Raw genomic sequence first — 25696 nt, 5'->3', positions numbered from 1 at the left:
ACTAATGGTTGTCTTGAGTTATATTTTAAGGATTTGTCCATAGGCTTTTCTTGAAGTCCATGTGTTGGTTTCAAGGAGTTTATGAGTTGACTAAGGTCCTATTAAGGAACTATCCAAAGATTGGTCATGTGAGTGTTGAGTTTATTGCAAGCATGTCTTGAAGAATAAGATTGTGTGATCATTCATGTTTACCTTCAAGACATCATCCAAATGAAGAGAGTTGGAAAGATTCAAGGTTGATCAAGACTAAGTCAAGAGTGAATCAAGTTGATCAACTCACAAAGCGTAGAAGATGTACCGAGAGGGATCAAGTGATCCCATGGTATGGTAAGCATTATCCATTGCACTTTGTGTACTAACCCATGGTCTATGTGAGAGTTCTATGTGGGGTTAGGTACGTGTCCATGGGCTTGCATCAAGAGGAAGATATCATACAACCCATGGAAAGGATGGCATCAAGTGGTGATCGTCATCAAGATTGCCATGTGCAAGTTCAAGTGGAGCATCACGAAGAGATCAAGTGCTTGAATCTTGCCATCCATTGTGGTGTCAATGGACTTGTGAAGATGTTCCGAAGAGTGGCTCATCCATAGTGGACTATGGGGGAGCAATCATCTAGTCTTCATCGAGCCAACGCAATCAAGAAAGGTGGTCCAACTTGAGGGAGTCAAGATCGTCATCATCTAGCTCAAGTGGACCATGTGCAAGGCAAAGGTTTTCCCTTGATAGGTTTTCTATTTTACCGGTCTCATGGTGGTAGTTGGGAGACCGGGTTATAGGATCGTTTGCCGTACTATCAAGGGGGGCTCTCAAGTTGGTAGCTTGATCGTATCGTTAGTAGAGAGCTCAAACCATTGCATCCTTGCATCATGTTTCTTGGTTCTTGTTTGGTTCCCTGTTTGAGTCTTAGAGCTTATGGTCATCTTGATGACAAGCTTGAGTTCATCGAAAACGGAGTTCGCATGCGTCTACTATGATGTTTTTCGGTGTTGGAGGTTTTACCGGTCTTATCCGAGGAAGGGTTCTCACCATTTTCTTATGGGCCTTTTCTAATTTGCTTCTTATTGATATTTCTTTCAATATTGTGTTAGCCCTTGTCGCTAGCTTTCCAACAAACTTGGTTTCATCGAATTCGGAGTCCATTTGCAAAAGTTGTGGCAGTTTTGGTGTTCTGAAAAGACTGCAGCGGTACTACCGCGAATTGGAACGGATGTAATTTTTTACTACCGCTCTAGAGCGGTACTACCGCGGCTCCTACAACGGTAGTACCGCTCAGACCAAAAACTCGTCCCAAGTCCTGCGGTGGTAGGCCCGGATGTAATTTTTTAGTACCGCTCGCAAGCAGTAGTACCGCTACCCTTAGTAGTAGTACCGCTACCCCTAGCGGTAGTACCGTGAGGTCAAGCGGTACTACCGCTCCGATGGTTCTTCTGGCCTTTTTGCCTCCTCGCTGTTGTGTTTCAAAGGGGTAGTACCGCTATGTGCGGGCTGTGAGCATAACGGTTGGATTTTCCCCCACCTATAAAAGGGGGTCTTCTTCCCCATTGAACCTTATCCTTTGAGCTCGTGTTCTTCCTCCATTGTTGACCTTCTTTGAGCTTGCTAACTCTCAATCCCTCCTATGATTCTTGCTAGTTCTTGAGGGAAAAGAGAGAGGAGATCTAGATCCACGTTTCCACCAATCACTTTCTCCTCTAAGTGAGGGGAACCCCTTGGATCTAGATCTTGGAGTTCTTCATGTTCTTCTTTCGTTCTTCCTCTCATTTTCCTTCCTAGCATTAGTTGCTTTAGTGGGATTTGGGAGAGAAGGACTTGGGCACTCCGTGTGCCCTTGCCATTGCATTTGGTGCATTGGTTTGAGTTCTCCACGGTGATACGTGGAAGTGAAGTTTGAGAAGCTTATTACTCTTGGGTGTTTGGGCACCCTAGAGCTTGTTCCTCTTGGGTGCCTTGGCGCCCTAGACGGTTGGTGGTGTTCGGAGCTCAATCATTGTGGTGTAAAGCTCCGGGCAAGCGTCGGGGTCTCCAATTAGGTTGTGGAGATCGCCCCGAGCAATTTGACGGGTTCCGGTGACCGCCCCCAAGGGTTGCCAAAGTGTACGGGTTCGGTGACCGCCCCAAGGGTTGCCATTTGTACGGGTTCGGTAACCGCCCTCAAGGGCCCCTTAGTGGAATCACGACATCTTGCATTGTGCAAGGGCGTGAGGAGATTACGGTGGCCCTAGTGGCTTCTTGGAGAGCATTGTGCCTCCACACCGCTCCAAACGGAGATTAGCATCCGCAAGGGTGTGAACTTCGGGATACATCGTCGTCTCCGCGTGCCTCGGTTATCTCTTACCCGAGCCCTTTACTTATGCACTTTACCTTGTGGTAGCCATATTGTTCTTTGTCATATATCTTGCTATCACATAGTTGCTTATCTTGCTTAGCATAAGTTGTTGGTGCACTTAGGTGAGCCTAGATGTTTTAGGTTTTGTGCTTGACAAATTAACCGCTAGGTTTATTCCGCATTTGTTCAAGCCTTAACCGTAATTATTTTAAAGTGCCTATTCACCCCCCCTCTAGGCGACATCCTAGATCTTTCAACTGCGTTACTAAACGCTTCCGCTTTCGGTCTACGAGGGTATGTGGACACACTCTCTCGTCTCGTTGCTATGTATCTGCTAGATAGATCTTGTGTGATCGTAGGATTTTTTTTTGAATTACTACGTTCCCCAACAGTCAGCGCTCACGCCATTGACGGACACGGTGGTGGAGGTAACGCTGCCGCCGCCCATGGAAGCTAGGGTTAGGAATTTCGTTGCGGGAGAGAAAGAAAGAATGGGGAATTCTTCCCACGGCGGGGGCAACTCTACCACACCAGCCGGAAAAACCACCGTTGACCACCGCCACGTTAGCTCCAGGTCGAGAGAAAGCACCCATGTTTTTTGTCCGGTATGGGTTTGATCAGGGGGTGAAAGCGGCAGAAAAATAAATTAGAGGGGGGGGGGTGATGTGAACCACCAACTTTGTTTAGGGTAGTAAAATTGACTTTTTTTCTTTTAGATAAAATCTTACCCGACGGGGGAAGCGTGAGGAGAACCTAAAGGAAAAATGATGTGGGCCGGTGACTCGACCATGTTTGATTCCCTTTTCTCAAAAAACAATGACGCAAAAAACTTCTTGCCATTTCTGTGTATGTTGAATATGGTAGTTAATTTATTGGGTGCATATTGATGATATTTGTAATGTGATTTATCTATTCACATTATGATGCATATCTCTACTCTTAATGGAGCAGTTGGTGAATAGTCTTCACGGTTTATTTTCGCTGGTTTTTCTCGTCTCTCCTCCCACCACCCCCTCCCATCCTGGTCCATGGGTTTATTTTTCTCTCCACTCTTTATTACAACCAGAACTTTCCTAACGTATAACAAATCACGGATCTAACTTCCTTAAATTATTCATATTAATCAATTCCTTTTATTGGTTCAATTTTTCTTAGGAAACAAATAACAAAATTTTAAGAAACAAATAATAGATTTGAATCTAACTTTCCTAACTTATCTAAATCAATCGATTTCTCTCATTAGTGAAATTTTTTTAGGAAACAAATAACAGACACGTCACAAACTTTCCTCCCAATAAATAGTTTCTTAACATTTGCAAACTTTTCTAATCAGACACATCACAAACGGGCAGGTACTGATATCATGTTACCAAACAATAAAACCCCATTTGCATAGAAATCAGTTCAAAATCCTAACTTTCCTAAATTTTTACCTTTCCTTGATAACATCCAATATTTCCTATGTTTTCCACCTATTAAAAAAATCATCCCTCCATCGATATTAGCATTTTTTGAGATCTCCGGGTTATGATTTTTTTGCGATTCTTTCCAATTGTGACCTCTCCTTCCGCTCCGGCTCCTTCTCGCATAATCACCTCCACCACAGCCAGCTGACGCCACCCTAGACCTCTTGCCTCTCCACACCTTCTCCGCCACCTCCTCCTCGTACTCCATTGACAATCCCTCTGCCACGTTTGTCCACGGTGGTGACGAGGGCATGGCGCAACAGCATACCAGTGGTAGAGCAGCGCATAGCAGCAGGAAGAAGCACGCAGTAGGCGAGGCGAGCGGCCTACGATGGAGGGCAGAGATGCGGCCGGCAGAAGATGGCCGTGAGAGGAGGTGACGCGAAGCAGGGGCGCGACAGCGGGGCGAGCGAAGGGATAGCCGGCAGCAGACGGGGCGAGCGCAACCAGCGAGAGTGTGACGCGCGGGCAGGGTGTGCGTCGCGCGGGGCACAGTGGTGCGGTGGCTATGGCGAGCGTGATGGCAACGGCGGACGCGACGGACACGGTGTGGCACGTGCGTGGGCATGGAGAGCCAGAGAGGGAGTGGCCCCGCGGGCGCAGAAGAAGAGCTGAAGGCTCGGGCATGGGCGCGCATAGGAGCGGGCATGTGCCACGGGGTTAATCCGAGGAGCTCAGTGGCTACCCCTGCAATGGCCATGGCGGACGACGGTTCTCGGCCACGGCGAAATACCTAACGAGAGCAAACGAGAGGGGAAACTGGGGAAAGGCAAGAGGAGATCACGACGGTGTCAATGACACCCTAGGGGAAGACAGGGGAGCTCGGGGCGGCGCGGATCGAACGGCAATGTCACGGTGGCCGAAGGTTGAGGAAGATGGCAACGATGTCGATCTGGGGGTGCTGGACTTGATCTCGTTGGCGCAGATGAAGTAGCGGAGGCAGATGAAGTAGGGTAGGAGGAATCCCCCTTTTCATCGTCCTTTTGGTTTTTAATGTATTCTAATCCGTTTCTCCTTTTTAACACCGTTTTCTATTTATTCTTATATCAACTAAATGGATTTTGTTAATTGTGAACTATGCACACAATTCGAGCACAATATTTTTAGGTGGCACAAAAAGTTTGGGGCCAAAAGAAAATACATAAAATTAGGTTTATATTTAATTGGTTATTTTAACTACTATTGGACCTCTTATTAATTTGACAAGATTTAATTTTTGGGTCAAATAATGTTGGGCTCAACATGTCAAAGATCGGTGGAATTTATAGAATATGGTGTACATTTTAGTTTTACTGTTTGACGAAATAATTTATTTGACTTTATTTTAAATTTGAATTGGGCTTTGATTTTTATCAAGTGGCAGTTTGGCTTAGCAAGCCTGATGACATGACATCATTAGGGGGAGGTCACTGTAGCTAACGACTTGAGGTGTTACATAATCTTCCCATTTCTGAAATTTCATTGTTAAATGATTGGAGAATATATCACACTATCCATTAGTTTAGTCAAGCTCACCACAAGTCCACACATTATTGCAATTGAATAAGTCTTATTAACGGGGAGAATAGGCTATGTGTGTGTGTGTTAGAGAGAGAGAGTGAGGAAGAGGGAGGGGGGAGAGTGTGTGTGTGAGGATTTGATGATAAAAAAGGTATATCGTAATATTGAACTCTTAAAGTTAATACGGTCCCGTTGCAACGCAGGAGCGTTCTTCTAGTGCGTGTAGCTTCTCAAATGATTCATTTGGCTTAGTTCATTGCACGCTCTCTAAAAAAGATCATCGTGATTATCATTCGATAATCAGTTTGTTAGTGTTGGTCATGTCCCACATTGGCATTGAGAAACTCTGACGATTGGTAGCACTATATACGGTACAAAGATTGCCAGCAATGGCTTACGTTTAATGGTTTAAGTGGAAGGTCACCAATGTGAAAAATTGAGAAAATGAAATGGTTTCAGATCATATAAAGATAAAAGTGTGATCTTAGCATATACTCAAGGCCTGCTCTTTTCTTCTTTCTTTGCCTTTGTCTTCATTATTTTTGACTTGTTGGGTTAGCATATTTTTCTCTCCATATTTAACTTTTGATGGCTAGGGATGCCGTAAGTTGTTACACCAACCCTGAAAAAAAGTTGCGGTGGGCAAACTAGACCTCCCTCAAATAATTACTCTATTGTTACTCTATTCACACATAGACATTCATTTCGCCTTTTGGGAGCATATGCTCCTGTGCATCAAAAATGTTTTCTGTAAATTCAAAAAGAATATAAAAAATTACATGAGTTCATTGTCACACTCAAAATGCTACCTGCAAATTTTTAGGTGAAAAGCTTAAGCGTTTGACCTCTGCAAAAAATAAATAAATAAGTCAAGCGTCAATTGTTACCTTCAAATGTTACATTCACTTTTGTTTCTTTCACTGACGAAACACTGCTATTCCAGCATAAAAATTGTCAAGCACACTTGTTACAAAAACATCTAAAAAATAGAAAATTTAAATTATATTTACTACTCACTCCGTTACATAATATAACAGCGTTTCTGACACTACATTTATTTTAAATTTACTGTTCATCCGAGAGCATATACATCCGAGAACCAAAATGGGCCATTGTCACGTCACTTTTTTAGGGTTACATCAAAGTCTATCCACACAATCACATGTCCACCGGGCCATTGTCCGGTCGATCTGGGCCTCAAGTTCCTGGCCCAAGTCCCAACAGTGCTTTTACTTTCCCTCTTCCCCTCCTCTTACCCTCTCCGCCCTCCACCGGAGCACCACCGGCCCGAAGAAAATCCCTCCCTCAGCCTCCTCCTCCTCCAACGCTCCACTGTACCGGCGTAGAGTGGGGGCGCGGAGATCCACTCCAAGTTGGATTCATTCATCCTTCAATCCCATCCCAGTCTGCCGCTGATTCGTTTGCTGCTCGGCGGAGTACCAGTAGCACCGCAGCACCTCCTTCTCCAGAGATTCCGAGGGTTCAGCTCTGCCCACCCGCCCGCCGGCCCCCATGTCCGCCCCCGCGGCGAAGCAGGGCGCGGAGGAGGAGGCCGAGCGCCTCCTCGCGGCCGCCAAGCTGAACCCCAACGACGGCGGGCACTTCCGCTCCCTCGGCCACCACTACGCCCGCGCCGGCGACGCGCAGCGCGCGGCCAGGTGCTACCAGCGGGCCGTGGCCCTCGACCCCGACGACGCCGAGGCCGGGGTGGGTGTGGTTGAATGCGGGCGCACACACATGCGCTGCGTGTTGCATTGAAGTCGTTTGTTGGTTGGTTTGCTCGCGGTGGTGTTTTGACGCGGCCTGTCTCTGTCTGGTGGCTGGTGAGTGCAGGAGGCGCTCTGCGATTTGCTTGACGCGGAGGGGAAGGAGAGCCTGGAGCTCGCCGTGTGCAAGGAGGCTGCCGGCAAGTCGCCGCGCGCATTTTGGGCCTTCCGGAGACTCGGCTACTTGCAGGTGCACTCGAGTGACAGCTGCTTTTACTCATTTTATATTGCTTGATGAAGTGATCATGGCAACATCATGTGCAAATTTGAAGAATTCATTTCGATTGAATGGATACATTTGAATTGGGCCGGAACCTCCTAAGTTAGAGTCTATGGAAGCAAAGCCAATAGGCATTAGTTAGAGAGAACTTCAGGCCTTTGTCCTGTAGAGATTAGATAGGGAAGCAGGAATTTTCAATAATCTTTTTCTCTGTTAATACTTTTCTATAAATCAGCGACGAGGTTTGTAGGTGTGATAGCATAATGAAATTATCTGATAATAACAGAAGATGTTTAGCAGGAACTACATCAGTAGGAACCATCGAATGACCTTCTTGCAGTAGTTTCTTAGGTATGCTGTATAGGTTTAGTTATGGTATAATCAGCCTGGTCATCAAACTGCTTAAGGTCTTGGTTCAATGAGTCACCTGTTCGACCAGGGATCACTCCTCAGTACTGCTGGTTTAAATTTTCCTTTTATGGTACATATTTTCATCTCATGTACAGTGAGGGATAATCGAATACGGAGTACATACTGCCGATAAGCAAAATCCATACTGCTGATAAGCAAAATCCACCAGCAATAGGTCATTCAGGATTAAGTTTGGTACTTATTGCTGAATAGGTGATGTACAACTCTACAAGTAATGTTTGTTATTACTTGTTGCTTTGTGTGTTATATTCCTCAATTTTATTATAGGCAAAATACACGTGACTTCGCGTAGCATTTTTATGATTAGAAATATGGTAAAAAATAAATATGCATCAGTATGCTTTATATATACAAGTATGTTTAATTAGCCCCATCTGTGCACAGTGATACTGAAATCCCTAATCTCTATGCAATTATGGGCCGATAAAATCCAAACAGTTTATCTGTCAAAATTGGGCCATCGGCATCACCACACGCTGCAATGTTCCAGCGCCAGTAGTGCTTGCTGCCGGTGAATGTTCCGTGTAACTACCATCCTGAAATACAATGTGACATGATCTGGTGTACTAAGGGTTTGTTCCAAGGGTTTTAAACAGCAGGATTTGCCCGATCTTGACTTGACCATTGGATGTAGCATCGTGCCATTGCCAACGCACAATATCCATATTTACTCTTACACAGTACACTATATAGATAGATACTAAACTAAGAGCAAAAATAATGAGCATAGGCAGATTCATAAAACTATACATGGTCAATACATCAGGAGATTACAAATGGTGGAACTAAAGAGTAAATAGAACCCTCGTTTTATGTTTGATCTGAAATCTTAAGTACTGCCATGGGGCTATTGAACCTAGTTAGCACACCAGTTGGTTTTGCTGAAGTGAATTGAAGGCACAGTATAAGCTGTAAAGTCGAGGTGGCTGATTCTAGGAAAGGGCAGCTCAGAGTTGGTGCCAACTATGCAATACTGATAGAGAGGACGTTGAAGAGTCAATTGTGCCTCTAGTGGACATCAGTACATCACTGCAAAGACATGTGGGCAGTGCATACTTCCATACTGGCTTACCAAGGTACATAGAGTAAAACAATGGGGTACTGGCTTGTCCTTTTCACCTTTTTTTTTTGCACTGCTGCATCAATAGAAGTATAAAACAAAACAAGTTCCAAAGCAGCAGTAAAACAGTTGTCTGAAATGCGCTTATCATAAAAATATCAAATGTTCTGATGCCTTTTGGGAGCCTGCTTCACATGCGTCACCTGCTCGTTTTAATCGACCAGTTCAGAGGGTTCTCCCCAGGTCATTTGGCAGTCTGGCCCTTTGGGTGACTGTTCCTTCCTGGTGCTCAACCCCTTTTTTGTTCCGACCCTAGAGATATTTCAGATCTTGTTATGCCTGTCTATCCTTCAATGACTAGGCTTATAGCCCTTTCTAGGCTTTAACAATTGTGCTGTTTTGTTTCCTTGAATCAAGGAGCTACGAGTGTTCTTTGTTTATACTTTAAACTGATAAGGTTAAGCTTGTGTGTATAATTTGTTAACAGTTTTCTTGTGATTATCTTTTCTGTAAACTGCATAACGGAACATATCCATGGTAAGTATTGACACGATATGGCAAATTTAGGTTCATCAAAAGAAGTGGTCAGATGCTATACAGAGCCTTCAACACTCAATACGAGGTTACCCAACATGTGCGGATTTATGGGAGGTGCGTGTTTTATTTCCTTGTCAAAGTTGATGAAACCCAAGTCATGCGTTCATTCTGTCTTTACAATGTATTTGGTTTAACATTCCATATTTGGTATTAGGCACTTGGTCTGGCTTACCACCGTTTGGGCATGTTTACTGCTGCAGTAAAGGTGTGCTGTTTTCACTTTCGAGGATCATAAACAATTTAGTATTGTAGTGAGTCTTCTGAATATGCTTACTTCAGTTTTGGTTGGCAGTCATATGGGCGAGCTATTGAACTTGATAGTTCCAGGGTCTTTGCTTTGATTGAAAGTGGAAACATCCAGCTAATGCTTGGCTATTTCAGAAAGGTAGGAAGTTTTTTCAGTTAATCAGTTGTGTTGGATACCTACGGGTTTTGATTAGCAAAGACCAATTTAAGCATCTATGACTCTGCTGCTGCTACCGGTAATAACTTCTGTGATATTGTACTTTACACAATATTAGGGAGTCGAACAGTTCCGTTCTGCCGTGGAGATGGCTCCTCATAATCATTCTGCATACTTTGGACTTGCCTCGGCATTGCTTGCGTGGTCAAAGCATTGTGTAACTATTGGGGCCTTTACCTGGGCAGCTAATCTGCTGAAGGTATTTTGGTATATGATACTTTGTTCTGAATCAATAGCATTTCATGTCCATGTATCACCTGGGTGTTGTTTAATGTAGGAAGCATCAGAAACTGCTAAAGTTTGCACTTCCTTGACTGGAAACCTTTCCTGTGTTTGGAAATTGCATGCAGATACTCAGGTACCTCTATTACCATTAATTGATCACCTAAATTTACTTGGCACCTTATAACTTGAAGTATTCAATCATATGTCTCACATTTTATGTCAGCTCGCACTTGCAAGGTGTTCTCCGTGGGAGGATAGGCATATTAAGAGGGGCATGGATGAACAAAATTTCAAAGCTTCCGTCCTTCAGTGGAGAAATACATGTTTGTCAGCTGCAAATAGTGCAAAACTCTCATATCAACGAGCTTTGCGCCTCACTCCTTGGGAAGCTAATATTCACATTGATACTGCTATTTGTCTTGATCTCATTTGTACCATGGAGGAAAATAACTCTGTAGACCCCATTGTTTGGTAAACTTCTTTGCTCATCAGATGCTCGCTTTGTTTGGGAGATTTCTGATGACACACTATGTTTTCTGTACAACAGGGAGCTTCCAGAAAAAATGTCATTGGGTGGTTTGATGCTGGAACCAGTTAATAAGGATTTCTGGGTTACATTGGGTTCAGTCTCAAGTAATCAGGCTTTAAAGCAGCATTCTCTTATCAGGGCACTGCAGTTGGATACGTCTCTCTCTGAAGCTTGGGCATACCTTGGAAAGGTACTGCTATTTATGCAGTAGTTGGTTGCCTGGTTGGCTCTTTTTACTAGTAGGAAGGTAACTAAAATTTGGACCTTCAGATTTACAGACAATCAGGTCACAAGCAATTGGCCAGACAAGCATTTGATCGAGCTCGAAGCATTGATCCATCATTGGCCTTGCCATGGGCTGGAATGTCGGCAGAAAACAATCACCAATCTAGGTAACCATCCCCTACATCTTTTGCTGAAAGCCAAAAAGGCCCTTATACTGCTGCACTTAATTTTTGCTTACAATTATTTAATCTTTGGCATGATCTTAAAGGGCTGGTGCAGTAAATGAGTCTTATGAAAGCTGCTTGAGAGCTGTGCAGATACTACCTGTAAGTACAATTTACTGAGCTGTCTGTTATTATTAATGTAATTTAATACTTTGCTTAGTTATTTCCGTACTTTAGTTTTATCTCATTCTCATGTCATATTTGCATAGCTGCCAGAGTTCCAGATTGGCCTTGGAACAATTGCAGCTCGTTCTGGTGAACTTCTGTCACCTCAGGTATGTTCAATTTCATTTTTCTGGTGTTGTTGAAAGTTAATTTCGAAGTAAATATTGGCCACTTCATGCTCAAAATGAAGTGATGTTTTTTTAAAGCAGCCGTTTAACCTGGTGGTAGTTATTATATGGTCTCATCTTTACATCATAGTGTTGTTGAATTGTTGGCATTGTCACTAAGTTAGTGCTACAGATGGTTTCACTAGGCACATGTTTATACCTATGCCTACATAAGTTAGTGCTTGGGTTTGGGTATTTAGAGCACCAGGTTATGTATATGTAATCTTTCTTGAGCAATGCTTATGTTGTTTACACTTATTACATGCTTCTTTTCCTTCTTTGACATGTCAGTCTCTGTGTATGTGGTGCTTTATGTTGTGTAGGTATTGATGGCTGTAAGACAGGCTGTTCAGCGAGCGCCTCATTACCCAGAATCACACAATATAAATGGCCTGGTCTCTGAAGTGCGATCAGATTTTCAATCTGCAATCACGTCTTACCAACATGCGAAATTTGCTTTAGACATGGTGCGCGGGTCCAAGTTAGACAATAGATATCCTTTTGTTGATGTTTCAGTGAATCTTGCCCGATCACTATGTAAGGTAAGAATACTATCACATGGTTTGATAAAATTATTTATTTCAGAGCAAGAAGCTTAAATCATGCTGTTTACTGTAAATCTGAAAAAATGTGTTTACTGTGACTTCTGTATCTGTAATAAGCTTGCTGTTCCTAGTGTGGTACTCCCTCTGTAAACTAATATAAGAGCATTTAGATCACTACTTTAGCGATCTAAACGCTGTTATATTAGTTTACAGAGGGAGTACTTATGAATCTTATAGTTAGGTGGTTATCCTTTTAATTCCCCATAAGCACTTCCACTTCTTTAATTAAAATCATCGCATTGACCGCAGGCTGGTCTTGCAACTGATGCAGTGTGCGAGTGCGAAGAGTTGAAAACACAAGGTCTGTTTAGTTTCCACTTCAAGCAACTGAAAGCTTATATTTCCTATTTTTCTTGTGAATTGAACAAACATGCATGGCAAGCATATTATACTATTATATCAATTTATTTCGCACATGCTATATACAACATACTCCCTCCGTAAACTAATATAAGAGCGTTTAGAATACTAAAGTAGTGATCTAAACGCTCTTATATTAGTTTACAGAGGTAGTACACACTAACGGGTCATCTCAAATTTCTAGGACTGCTGAACGTTGATGGATTGCAAGTATATGCTCTTGCACTGTGGAAACTTGGACGGCATGATGAAGCTCTTTCCATATCACAAAACTTGGCTGAAAACTTATCTAATATGAAGCAGGAGAGTGCAACTGGGGCATTGGGATTCATATGCACCTTAGCATACAACATAGCTGGGAAGGATTCTGCAGCTTCGGTCATTCATACACTCCCTGGTCAACCCAGTTATAACAGAGAGTTGAAATTCATCATCTCTGCATTAGATGCTTTGCAGCCAAGCAAGCGTTTTCAGTTACCTCACTTGAGTACGCCTCCTAGACTTACATCCTATGACGTGATGAGTGAAGTCCACTCAAATATTGCTCTGGGGAAGGCAGTAAGTACCCTAATTGTTTTTGGTACTTGGTGGATTTTATTCTTCCTTTTTTTGGTTGTATGCTAGTTGTAATAATATAGATTAAATTTCGCTTGTAGTTTGGTGGGGAATCAAACAACTGTTTAGGGGTCGAGGGTGGTTTGTCTTACCTGAAAAAGGTTCTACACATGTATCCTGACTGCAGTTTAGTAAGGTAACATCTTCCCTGGGACAGTAAACCATGACTATGACTATATTCATCATAATGTTGCCTTCGTTGCATGCTGCAGAAACCATCTTGGATCTCTGCTGCTGTCGAGCGGAGATTGGACTGCTTCTCACAAAGCAGTAAGGGTTACTCCGTTGTCCCATGGGCACACATCTAATAGGGGTCTAAGGTCTCCGCATCAAATTCAAGCTTGTGCAACAATGTCTTGCTATGCTACCTGCACCTCTTATCCAAAGTTCTCATTCCCAACATGTGAAGACCAGTACCTAAGTCAATACAATGGAATACGCAACCTGCAAAGGTATGTTTTTTTCCAACTTACGACATTGACAACATTATACTTATTTGGCTTTGGTTGGCAAACTAAGATGTAACTTCATTTGAAGGTTGGTCCATCAAGAACCATGGAACCAAGATGCACGCTACTTGCTTGTGCTTGCTATTTTCCAAAAAGCACGTGAAGAGAAGTACCCCAAACATATTTGTGCCACTTTGAAGAGGCTGGTTTTACAAATTATGTCCAGCAGTAGCAATTCACAAGAGCATAAACTCATCCTTTACGAGAAGTACTTGCTACTTCTTTTGTCTTCAGAGGTTAGTTTGCAATCTGATGACTATGAAAACGGCATTGCTCAAGTTACAGATGCTCTAACAGTTGCTCCTCCGAGTGTGGATACTTTCTTTGCACACTTGCAACTGTGTCGGGCTTATGTGGTGCAAGGCGATCTTTCGAACTCCAGGAAGGAATACATGAAATGCTTGCAGAACCGCACGAATACTGAGGTTGGCTGGGTAATGCTCAAGCAACTTGAATCTTTATGTTCAGTGAACCGTGGCTCTGATGAAATAGAGATAAATCTGAAAGAATGCATTGAAAGGAATGGTAGCAACCCATCAAAATGGCCATCTCTTTTTAATCTAGCATGTGCTCAGTGTTTTATGCGGGACGAGGACTTTGCAAGTGCTGAAAAAGCTCTTGCACAGGCATGTGCGGAAAAGGATGCTGATAGCTGCATCTTATTCCTCAATGGTAAGCCAGATTGTTTTTTTTTTTTTCTGTTTGTTGGTTAGCTTATTTTAATTGTCAGTTTTCCCTGAAACTTTTTTTGGTTACCTCTTATATGGAGTTAAATTTTGTACTCGATGTTCTGTTACCTCCATACTCCAGTAGGCATCATGATCACAGTATCGTGCAATCTGCTTAAGAAACTTAGAAAGTTGTGTGAGTGACTTGCGTATCACCTGGTTTACTGGTAGTGAGCATTCACAGTAGCACTGCGTGTGACTTGTTTATCACCTGGTTTGTGTGAGTGACTTGCGCATCACCTGGTTTCCTGATCGTGAGCATTCACAGTAGCATCGCGGTCTTACCTGAACATTGTCCATAACACAAGACCAGCTGCTGGGCTCTGCTTCACATCTAGTATGTACTACAGTGACCAAGTAGATGCTTAGATATCACATTTCTATGCAAGTTAATCAGGGAAGTAGAATTCACACAGCCTGTTCAACCCTTCAGTTTTTACGAACCCTGTCCACTGCCTGCAAATTTTATGTTATATTTTTATAATCTGAAGGGGCGATAGCGAACGGGACTAAACATTAGTTAGATGAGTTTGCTTCTCTGTACTTTCTCATTGCATACTGAATCAAAATCACCCTGGCAGGAGCTATGCATATGGAGATTGCCCGGAGGTATGCGGCTCCTCAGTATATAACCCGCGCAGCTTCGAGCCTCAGAAAGGCACAGCAGAAGTCTCAAGCTGCCGTACCCATCATATCACTCCTACTGGCCCAAGCAGAAGGCAGCCTCGGCTCCAAAGCCAAGTGGGAGAAGAACCTTCGCCTCGAGTGGTTCTCTTGGCCCCCAGGTCTGAAACTGAAGCTCAGAGCCCCAACAGATAAAACGTCCATTTCATTTTATCTGACCGTTTCTTGGTTTTGATTTGTGCAGAATTGCGGCCTGCTGAGCTCTATTTCCAAATGCATCTTCTGGCGAGCCAGTCGACTGCGGTGGCGACAGGTCCTCAGCAGAAGAAACTGCAACTGCTGGAAACGATGCAGAGTCCCGGGGCGTGGCTTCTCAGGGCGATACACCAGAACCCGTCATGCTCACGGTACTGGAAGGCTTTGCTGCAGCTTGTGTGCGTGTAGGTGTAGCCTCCTTGACCCGGCCAGAACTCAGTCTCCGGTCTTGTAGCTGAGACGGGCGTACCGGAATCACTTTGTAGCGTATTTTTGTTTGTCGACTACACCTATTTGGGATGAACCCGTGAGGTGCTCTAGCGAAGTGTATTTGTTGCTGTGAACTTTATCAAGTACTAGATCCTACTCTCACAAACCTTGCAAATCGTAACCTGTAACATTTGAAACATGATGATGGTCCTTTTGGATAGAGAAGAAAATGGTACGGAGAACGAGCGTCAATGCAACATTTGAGAAAGGAAAAAGGAAGCGTCAGTCTGCTTATCCCAGCTCAATCAGCCTACACGACAATTTCGTTCGAAACAAGCGCCATCTGTAGAGCTATAATCATCTTTTCCTTTTTGGGAATCATCTACTCTTCTTTTCCTTTGGAAATAATCTATCATCTGCTGCAGCACAAGTGGAGTGCCTACTTGGTTCTAAACCTCGAATCACCTTTGTTTGGAGAACGTTCCTTGCACCGAGCACGCACTTGTCGGTCCTCCGAGCAAGTCCGTGAACGACACGCCGGGAACACGTAGCCTCACCCGAGCTGCGCTGTTCCTCGCAGGCTCTGAGGCCAGTAAGATAATCCAGAGAACCTCCACACGCGGCGCGCCATGGCGAGCCGAGCACCAGAGCTCGCCACGCATGCCATCCACCCGTCGCTTTAAGCTTCCCCCCGCCTCCTGCACAGGAGACACCTCACTCACTCTCCCGCTAACGCTGCCGCTGCCACCTCGTACCGCAAGCTCCGCAACCGATCAACCAACGCCGCGACAGTCTTCCCGTCACCGCCGATGTCTGGAGGCGTGGGCCCGACGGCGGGGGGCGGCATCATGCTGCCGTCGATGGGGCAGCCGCCGCCGCCGCTGCACCCGGAGCCCACCTCGCCGACGGCGCGCCCGCACCACCACTACTACCTCTTTTCCATCAAGCAGCTCAACACGTTGGGCGCGGCCGCCGTGCTGGCCTTCTCCACCACCGTGCCGCTCTCGGAGATCGCCTTCGCCGTCCTGCTCCTCCCCTACCTCCTCTTCCTCGCGTCGTTCGCCTTCCCGCAGCGCCCCGGGAAGCCCAACCCGTCCGCGCCCGTCTTCCTCGGCCCCGCGCGCCTCCTCCTCGCCACGCACACCGTGGGCGGCTTCCTCGTCGGCGCCGCGCTCCCGGCGCTCTACATCCTCGACGGCCTCCGCTCCGGGGACACCACGGGCATCGCCGCCGCGGCCCCGCACGCGTTCCTGCTCTCCGCGCAGGTCTTCACCGAGGGGCTCACCGCCGCCTTCCCGTGGCGGTTCTCGCTCCCCGTCAGGGCCGCCGTCCCGGTGATGTACAGCGTCCGCAGGATGTTCGCGGCCGGGGAGTGGCTCCGGCAGGAGATGGAGGAGAAGCGCGGCGGCCCCGGCGTGGCGGAGCGGCGCGTGGTGGCCGGGAGGGTGCTCGCGCTGGCCAACATGGCCTTCTGGGGCGCCAACCTCTTCGCCTTCCTCCTGCCCTTCTACCTGCCCAGGGCGCTCCAGAGGTACTACTGCGACGACGGCGTCGACCGCACCAACGGCGATGGCCACGCCCACGAAGATAAGAAGGATTCCTAGATGATGCGCCGTCCGAGTGTTCTTGTGATGGCTGTGCGTAGCCGCGTTGCATCTTTTACTCCAGTAGATTGTTGCTTTAATCCCTTCCCTAATATTTTGGCCATGTAAAATTTCTCAGTAGATGTAGATGTCAGCGAATGGAACTGGTACCCTGTATGCACATTTACTGGCGCACGTACGTTTGTGACGGGACTCTTGAGTTTGAATGTTCAGCTGAAAGTTTCCAAATTCGAGTAGAGTTGACCTTCAAAAAAATTCGAGTAGAGTTCAGTTCCGAATCCACCGTTGGGTTGGGGGAATCTCTGTCTATTGTCATAAAGAAATAGAGCTTGGCAGTGCTGAGCTCACATGCATTTCGTCTTCGAGTATATGTTACAACGTCGGAATCGGGATCCAATCATTAGCCCATCTGAACTTGTTGCGCTGCTGGCCGACTGATGTGGTGGTTCTACCGCAAGGGCCCCTCGGGCTTCGCCGGCGCCTCCACTGCCGAGGAGGTCACCGCCGGCATCGACGGCCGCGGCTTAGTCGCCGTCATCACAGGTACCTTCTTCCACTTTCCGCTCACACGGTGAGCTCTCAGCATGCTGTCCTCGTCGAATCTTGGCAGCCTCGTGAGCTGACACCGGCGGGCTCGCTCTCGGCAGGTGCGTCGAGAGGAATCGGGCGGGAGACGGCGCGCGTGCTGGCGCTGCGGGGCGTGCGCGTCGTCATGGCCGTCCGCGACGTCTCCGCGGGGGTCAGGGCCAAGGAGGCCATCCAGGCCGAGATCCGCGGCGGCGCGGAGGTGGACGTGCTGGAGCTGGACCTTAGCTCCATGGCTTCCGTGAGGAGATTCGCCGCAGAGTTCGCCTCCCTCAACCTGCCCCTCAACATCCTCATGTAAGAATCTAAGAACACATCCACAACAACATCCCATCCACCTCTGCTATTTGCATCCATCAAGAATGCTCTACAACAGAGAACTCGCCATTGGTTGCACACACTGGGAGCTTAATTCCTCGCATTTTCTCGGCAGCAACAACGCTGGGGTCATGGCCAGGGACTGCACCCGTTCCTGCGACGGCCTGGAGCTGCACTTCGCGACCAACCACATCGGTACACCAAAGTTGTCCGCTCGGTGCTCATGTGGTCTGTGAGTTATGAGGTTGATGCTCAGCTTGTTGACTCCAATGGCAGGGCATTTCCTTCTGACAAACCTGCTTCTGGAGAACATGAAGAGCGCGTGCCGGGACAGCGGCGTCCAAGGAAGGATCGTTAACGTGTCATCTTCGGGGCATATCATGACCTACACCGAAGGGATATGCTTCGACAAAGTGCATGATCCTTCAGGGTAATCAATTTGTTGTCAGTTAGACCAAGCTGAATGAATGAAACAAACCATCTAAAGGCCTCGCGAAATTGGGGAAGTAACATTGTTCGCCATGTTCTCAACTTTACAGGCTCAACAGCCTCATTGCTTATGGTCAGTCCAAGCTTGCAAACATTCTTCACATGAATGAGCTGTCCCGGATTCTCAAGGTACGTCGATTCTTTGCCACCTGAATGAATTGATGAAGAATAATTCAAAAACAATTTTGTGAACAGGATGAAGGGGTGAACATTTCGGCTAACACGGTCCATCCGGGCGTCATCGTGACAAGCCTTTTCAGGAACAGGACCATTGTGAGCGGTAACTCTCAAATCACTAGAAGTTGAGTCTTATGAGCTACCAGCACGATATGGAACCAAAGTGCAAGTAGCTCCGAATCGTAAATTGTGCTGGTAGTTCTGGTTGTAACAATTTTAACTGTTTTTGTGTTGCAGCTCTCATGAACACCGTTGGAAGAATCATAAGTAGAAGCGTCCAACAGGTGATTAAGCCCTCACGGTTTCATATTTGGTTGTTGTTTTTGCCTTCTTGGTAGAACATGTTATGCATTTCAATGGCTGAAGAAAACATTCATGATATGTTTATTCAGGGTGCTGCAACAACATGTTATGTGGCGATGCACCCTCAAGTCCAGGGAATAACTGGTGAATACTTCGGCAATTGTAATATAGCCAACCCAAGCTCGCAAGCCGTAGATGCAGAATTGGCCAAGAAGCTGTGGAACTTCAGCTTGCAGATAGTGTCTTCTTGATGTGCCGGTTTCAGACTAAAGATTATTCCGTGTACACTCTCATCTCTGCTACTTCCACATGCAATTACTTAAGAGCAAGACGACAGAAGCATGGCTACTGTCGGTTGTAATTATCAGTTTCTCTTGGTATTATTTTTGGTTTAGAAGTCTTGGACCAACCGTCTTGATGGATCCTTTGCTAACATGAAACAAAATGGGCAGGTAGTTTGCCCAATAAGAATGTAACAATCTTTACGGTTCTCATTTGTTTATGCTTCTTCATCGAAAATCAAGGACTCTTCAATGTTCACATGGTTGATGGTTGTTGTCCAAGCCATCACGTCCCCCAGCCTCTCGGTCTATTTACCACCACCACCACCACCATCACTACTACTACTAGTACTAGAGGTGATTGGCAATAAATTTTGTTCATGTCCAATAACATGAGTTGAATTGCACGATGTTGTAATACATTATAGACACAACCACTGACTTCATACAACCCCTCACCCTTGTACTAGCAACATGGTCAGACCATTTTCGCGTAATACTTAGATATAGGCAAGGGCACCTCCGGGCGTTAGCATCAATAGATACATGCATTCATGTTTTGTTGAAAACTAGTTATGACAGAAGTGTCACAAACAAAGGATATACAACACATATGCAAGTGATAGTTCCTTTTGACAAAGAACATGAAGAGCATGTTCTGAGACAGGCACATCGAATGAACGATTGTTAACGTATCGTCGTTGCTCCATATCATGTCTTATCCTTCAGGGCTTGTTCGGTTGCAACAAAATTGAAGGGGATTGAAGTGGATTGGGGTGGATTAAATCCCATACAAGTCAAAATCTCACTCAATCCCCCTCTTCAATCCCCTCCAGGAGAGGTTTAACCAAACAAGGCCTCAGGAATATATTTCAACAAAGTGCATGATCCTTCGGTGTATCCTTTGTAAGTCAACCTCTAAAGTTCTCACAAAATTGGCAAGTAACAGGGTTTGTTGTTTTACGAACTTTATGGCTTCAACATCTTTATTGCTTATAGTCTGTCTAATCTTGCAAACAATTTGCACTCAAATGAGTTGTCTCGAATTCTCGGGGTACATTTTATACCCTATCACGTCAATCCCACAAGCTCTGTATAATACTTTTCCCCCATTGATGGTTTAGTGGATTTGGAATTGTAACGAAGCATCATGGGTTCTATACCCGATTCAACACTAGAGAATGCAACATATCTTGGATATTGCAATGATTTTATCCATTTTGCAAATTCCTACTTTGTTTGAAGTATATTTATTACTTTGTTTGTAGATACAATTTATGTAGATTGAACAACTTTAAATAAAAAGTTGAGTATAAAGAGTAAATAAGCCAGTGAATCTGTTTTCGAGACTTGTACACATCGCCCGCCACACTATACGGGTTGGCCACGTTTGAAGTCATTACCCCTCGTCATTTTATTTATTACTTTGACTTTTTTTGACTTGAGTTATTCTGGAAGATAAGAGCTAACTGGCCATCACGATCTCGCCTTGTTTCTCTGAAAAAAGGAAAATGACCTAGCAGCGCGCAAGTCACCATGGACAGTACAGTCGTGCAACACATCAGAACTTCTAAGTACAGCGCCATTGTCAAGCACTTTCCAGGTACCTGGCATGCCCGAGTTGTTCCCGAGATGTCCTCTCACTTTCCTAAGTGCATTGATGTTGAGGCCCGGTGAGCGCCCCTGGCATGGACTTAGTGACACCTTCCTCCGGAACGATGGTGTAGTTTTAGTTGGTGGTGTTTGGTCTGGAGTGGTCAAGAAAGAAAAGTGATGCTATAGCTGCTATGGTTCTGTCCAAGGAAAAATAAAATGAAGGTGGATCGGTGGAGAAGGGAGAAGGGGGGAATAAAGTTGGTGTTTATGCGTAGGAGGAGATGGGTCATCTATGAGTGTAGGGTGCTCTATATGTACTCCCTAACTAAACAAGCAGTCGAGGGAGCAATAGACAATCAAGGACTCTTAAATGTTCATATTGGTTAGAGGTGATTGATGCTCGAGGAAACTGGGAGTAAATAGCTAACAACTATCACAATTGGTGTGACCCTTGCAAAATACTACCACTTTACAGAGCCCTAGCAAAAGATTACCACTACCTACCACATCACGTTAGTTGCCGGTCAGACGACTTAAATGTGTTTATGACAGGATGGCCTGTATGTAAGAGCTGGCATGTGGTATGTTTACTGTTTGTTTGGCATATCACCTGGAATGGGAATGGCAGTTTGGTAACAACATCTGGTGTTCAAACGGGCCATGGTCATCATCAATGAGCAAAGTGTGGGGCCGGTGAGGGTTGCTGGTTCCTTGCCGGCGCAGCGGTGGTGGCACACGTTTTCATGGCGAGGCTCTACACGGTCCTAGCCAGCTACGTGATCGGGGCGACGCGACTTTCGGTGAAAATCGCGCCTATTACGGTCATGGCGATGTCTCTAACGTCTTGTCCTTCTCAAGGCATCGTCGTTGAAAGTTGCACCAACACGATCGGGATGTTCCCGGGGAAACCCTAGATCTGGGTCTCCCAGATCAGACGATGACGGTGCCTTCGGTGTCGTTCTCCCTCATGGGGGCATCGTTTTGGAGTAGGAGCTGGCTAGAGGGGACAAGATGAGGAGCGGTGTTACATCTATCGCAAGGCCGATGACGGGACTTGGTGGCATGGTGCAACGGAGTGTCACCGACAGGTGCGTGTGATTGGACAGCGCGGGTTGGTGGCAATGTCTGGCGTCGTGGTGATGTCGACAATAGATGGGACTGGCATGATCTATGCAGTGGTCCCTCCTGAAGATGGGACGACGGAAGATGGTGATGGCAGATCCTAGAGCGTTCACATGTGGTGCGCGTTGTGGGACGTCTAGACCGGTTGGTACTCTCAGTTTCCCAGGCGGGAGGCTTCTTGAGGCCACTGGATTAGATGGTGTCCGTTGATGCAGCTAGGGCACACCTTTATACTTGTAGCCTTGTAGGTGTAGCGACTTTGTTTGCCTCCAAGGACAAAGGTGAATACAAAGTTTATGTGCCTCGCTACAAAGTTTATGACCAAAGTACACATAATTTTTGAACACTGATTTTTTTAGGTGAGGGCTCCTCAAATGTTATTTGAGGCTGAAACTTTGCAAGAACGTCGAATCTTTGATCATGTTTGATGTTTCAAAGGTTCATGTTTTTTTTATTTTGGTTTCAATTTTTCCTGAGTTTATTGTTCATAGAGGAGGGGGGGGCACTTGGGTGTTGAAAATCCTGTCTCCAGGCATATTTGGGGGTAGTGTGGTTACTTGAAGACATGTATGCTTGAAGACATCGAAAAACATGTGTTTTTTACTTAGCAGGGAGTGCGGTATTTGATTTCTTGATTGCTGGAGGGCTTGGGTCGGGTACGACAAATCAGATGCTAATAAAAGAGAACTGATCATGACCACAACATGGTATATTTGGTGGAGAGGAAGACATGAAGTACATGGTGAGCCGATTCAGGAGGTTTCAGTCACAACAATGTCCATGCAAATCCTGGTAGGAAACTATGTGCAAGCAACAAACAAATGTGTTACAGAGAAGAAGATTAAATGGATGAAGCCACCTGACAACTTCGTTGCAGTTAGTGTGGACACTAGTTTTGGTCCCAGCTCAGGCGGTGGAGCTACGGGTGTTGCCATCCATAATGACAAAGGACATTCCCGTAGATGCAGGTAATCAAGTACTGCAGACGCCCCAACAACAGAATTAAAAGCTGTTCTCCATGGATTGTACTCCCTCTATAAACAAGTACTCAATATGAAAGTGTTTATTTTTTTAAATGGAGGCAAAAGATTTTCCTCATCTCATTAATTAAAAAGATGGAAATACATAGCCGGCCCTCAAAGGACCCAAAAAATAAGCCTACTCTTGCGGCATTAAAGAACGCAGATGCTTAGCCCCCGCCAAGCCCCATAACCCAACAACATTCTTAATCTTAGACATGATTACAATTGGCAAGGATGACACATTTCTAAACACCTGTGTGTTTCGTTCGTTTCAAATCTCCCAAGAGACCAACATGACGAGGGATGCAAGGCCCTTTCTCACGTTAGCATTGACACCCACCGTGTGGTGCCACCACTCCATCACGGTGTGGAAGTTGCTCCAGTCAGTGATATCCAGATTGGTCAATCCCATCCAGTTTTTGATCTCTGTCCAAATGCACATCGTGTATCGGCATTGGAAGATGATGTGCGCTGCCGTCTCTGGCTCCTTCCTACAAAGCTGACACAGACCACAGGTTGGCCATCCTCTCCATTGAAGTCTGTCCGCTGTCCAAACCCAATCCTGGATGATAAGCCAAGCAAAGAATTTGTGCTTTAGTGGCGCCCAATTGTTCCATACGGCAGACTTAATTTGTAACACCGTAGAATCGTCGAGCTGAGCTTTGTATCCCAAGAATGTCGTGTATTCGCCGGACGACAAAAGCTTCCAAACAATAACATCACCCACCTCCTCATCGAGGAAAACCTCACGTAGTCCCACCCAGAGCTCATAGAATTCAAGAACGTGCTGGACTGTGAGTCCCAAACTTGTCTTTATGTTGGAAATCGACCTGTCAAGCTCGAGAGCCCTATGGACAGTGACATTCTTGTGCTTGGAAAGTGCAAAAATGGAGGGGGTGATGTCTCTTGGCTTGTGCCCCCAATCCATGGGGAGTGCCAAAAGGGGGTCCTCTGACCATTGCCAACGATGATGGTGGTGCACTCATAGAAGAGCGCCATGTCTTCCTTATCGCACGGGTGCCCTAAAGCAACCCAAGCTCTGCTCGGGTCCTTCCAAGCCAGCCAAGGCCACCGGAGACGCAATGCATGCGCGAATTTTACCATGTCCAGGATGCCCAACCCGCCCAAATCCTTGGGCTTGCAAATGTTGGCCTATTTGATCTTACATTTTCCACCGGAAACCTTGTCTGTGCCACCCCAAAGGAAAGCTCGTTGCAACTTGACAATGGAAGACATTGTTCCTTTGGGTACGACAAGTGAAGTGAGGTGGTGGATGGCCTGTGAAGTGAAAACTGACTTGACCCAAGTGCTTCTGCCAACCATCATAAGGAACTTCCCTTGACCGGTCATGATTTTTCTAACAAGCTTATCAAGCAAATGCTAGAAGTCCACTGCCTGCAACCGGTGAATATAAAGAGGAAGGACGAGGTACTTCAAGGGGAATTGAGCTCGAACCGCCGGGAAGTCCAAAATCATGTCCAGATCGACAATGGAGCATCTGATAGGGTGACATCGCCAAAGCTCTGGAGGATGGAGCAAGCATGTCCACGTCCTCCTTAATAAGGCTTAAAAAATGTTGCATAATTAGTGATCTAAACACTTTTATAATTCTTAGTGATCTAAATGGTGTTATAGTACAGAGGGAGTACATCGCAAACCAACTAGGATGCAAAGAATTATTGCGCAGTCAGACGTGTAAGGATATAATTGATTCATTAACTAATGGAGGATTCTTGACGACTGCAGCTACACCTATTCTGTTCTGGTGTGTGTGTGCGCGCGCACGCGCGTTCAAGCTTCGAGTTTTAATAGAGTTAGGTATGTGTTTTGTCCAAGGGAAGCTAATTCCGTTGCGCATATTTTAGGTAAAGAGCATGGAACACAACCTAATGTTTGGGTTGATGATCCACCTAATTCATTATGGGGTTGTTAATTGACGATGTAATTGATTTTAATGAAATAAAGTCATCCTAGATAGATGGATTTTTACCTAAAAAACTCACAGGAGGCGTGTGTGAGAAACAACCGAACACTACTAGCTGAGGGCGCAAACTTTCTAGCTGCCAGGAATCATCTTTACGGTAATGACTTAGAGTCCAGTTGCAATCTTGTCGCTTCAAGGAGATGCTTACATTCAGGCTCCCAGAAACATCATAGACTACTACTACACGTTCCTTCCATTTCCATAGCACCGATCCGACTCGCCGGTCTGCTAAGCCATCACATTTCTTCAGGAAAGTTACTCATGTCCCTGGGCCTTTGCTTTTCGTGCCTCCGCTGAGTGGGTTCCGGATGTCTCACAAGCCTAACTAGGATGAGACGTTTCAATCTTCTCAAGTGCATGACCCCTAGTAGTTCTCAGTAGGATGTTGCCAGTACAATCTCTGTAATATCATATATGGAGGCTCCGCCAGTAAGCCATGACTGGTGTTTATATAGCTAAAGCGCCAATGCGTGACTTGATCAGTACTGGGCCCGTGATAATTTCTCCCTTACAAAACAACTGGACCAATCAGAACTTTGCGTGCTTCGCATTGTTAAAGCTATGGTACACACCTCACCAAATCCAATAGATAAGGTTTTCATTCATTTGTATATGCCTTTTTTAAAGGAAGAAGACCCCTGACCTCTGCATCATAATGCTGCATGCAACCATTTTATGAACATGAAATAAAGTGTAGCCAAGTCCGCAATCCAGTACAACTCGCAAAACGAGCAAACAAACCAAACGAAAAACTGAAAAACTCATCAAGCCACAACCGGCAGATCATAGGACCGAGTGATTAAATACCTATCCTATTAGTTGACCGCCATCTAAACCGGTTGATGATATCGTGTGCTACCGTCTCCCACCGGTTGCACCCAATAACCAAAAGCTCCCTGCAGTCCGTAAGAGTGAGTAACGAGCACGTACGGATCCATCCA

The 25696-nt window shown here is 45.6% G+C and overlaps 3 protein-coding genes across 4 annotated transcripts; all 3 read left to right on the top strand.

Moving 5' to 3' along the window:
* The first annotated feature begins 6547 nt into the window (after positions 1–6547).
* Positions 6548–15513, top strand: LOC119338530 (tetratricopeptide repeat protein SKI3-like). The gene is made up of 20 exons (XM_037610858.1): positions 6548–7002; positions 7129–7251; positions 9341–9424; positions 9525–9575; positions 9663–9755; positions 9892–10032; positions 10111–10191; positions 10282–10529; positions 10606–10777; positions 10858–10979; positions 11081–11138; positions 11246–11311; positions 11692–11910; positions 12223–12274; positions 12518–12891; positions 12990–13084; positions 13161–13400; positions 13486–14129; positions 14767–14970; positions 15054–15513. Exons 1-20 carry the CDS (start codon positions 6808–6810, stop codon positions 15251–15253), a joined length of 3462 nt encoding a protein of 1153 aa, XP_037466755.1. The 5' UTR covers positions 6548–6807; the 3' UTR covers positions 15254–15513.
* Positions 15514–15711: 198 nt separating this feature from the next.
* Positions 15712–17065, top strand: LOC119338553. The gene has a single exon (XM_037610872.1). The coding sequence runs from the start codon at positions 16084–16086 to the stop codon at positions 16876–16878; it is 795 nt and encodes a 264-aa protein (XP_037466769.1). The 5' UTR covers positions 15712–16083; the 3' UTR covers positions 16879–17065.
* An 89-nt stretch (positions 17066–17154) lies between these two features.
* Positions 17155–19290, top strand: LOC119338537 (short-chain dehydrogenase TIC 32, chloroplastic-like). 2 transcript variants are annotated; one of them, XM_037610862.1, is made up of 8 exons: positions 17155–17421; positions 17526–17760; positions 17897–17976; positions 18058–18211; positions 18321–18399; positions 18466–18550; positions 18685–18731; positions 18840–19290. In XM_037610862.1, exons 1-8 carry the CDS (start codon positions 17316–17318, stop codon positions 18999–19001), a joined length of 948 nt encoding a protein of 315 aa, XP_037466759.1. In that variant the 5' UTR covers positions 17155–17315; the 3' UTR covers positions 19002–19290. The 2 variants fall into 2 exon arrangements, with proteins under 2 accessions (XP_037466759.1, XP_037466764.1); XM_037610867.1 differs by having other exon boundaries at positions 18466–18543; positions 18840–18941.
* Positions 19291–25696: the final 6406 nt, after the last annotated feature.

This window comes from Triticum dicoccoides, chromosome 1B, assembly GCF_002162155.2.
Source record: "Triticum dicoccoides isolate Atlit2015 ecotype Zavitan chromosome 1B, WEW_v2.0, whole genome shotgun sequence".
Classification (NCBI taxonomy): Eukaryota; Viridiplantae; Streptophyta; class Magnoliopsida; order Poales; family Poaceae; genus Triticum; species Triticum dicoccoides.
The sequence above is the reverse complement of the archived record's forward strand: the minus strand, read 5'-3'. Positions and strand labels throughout refer to the sequence as shown.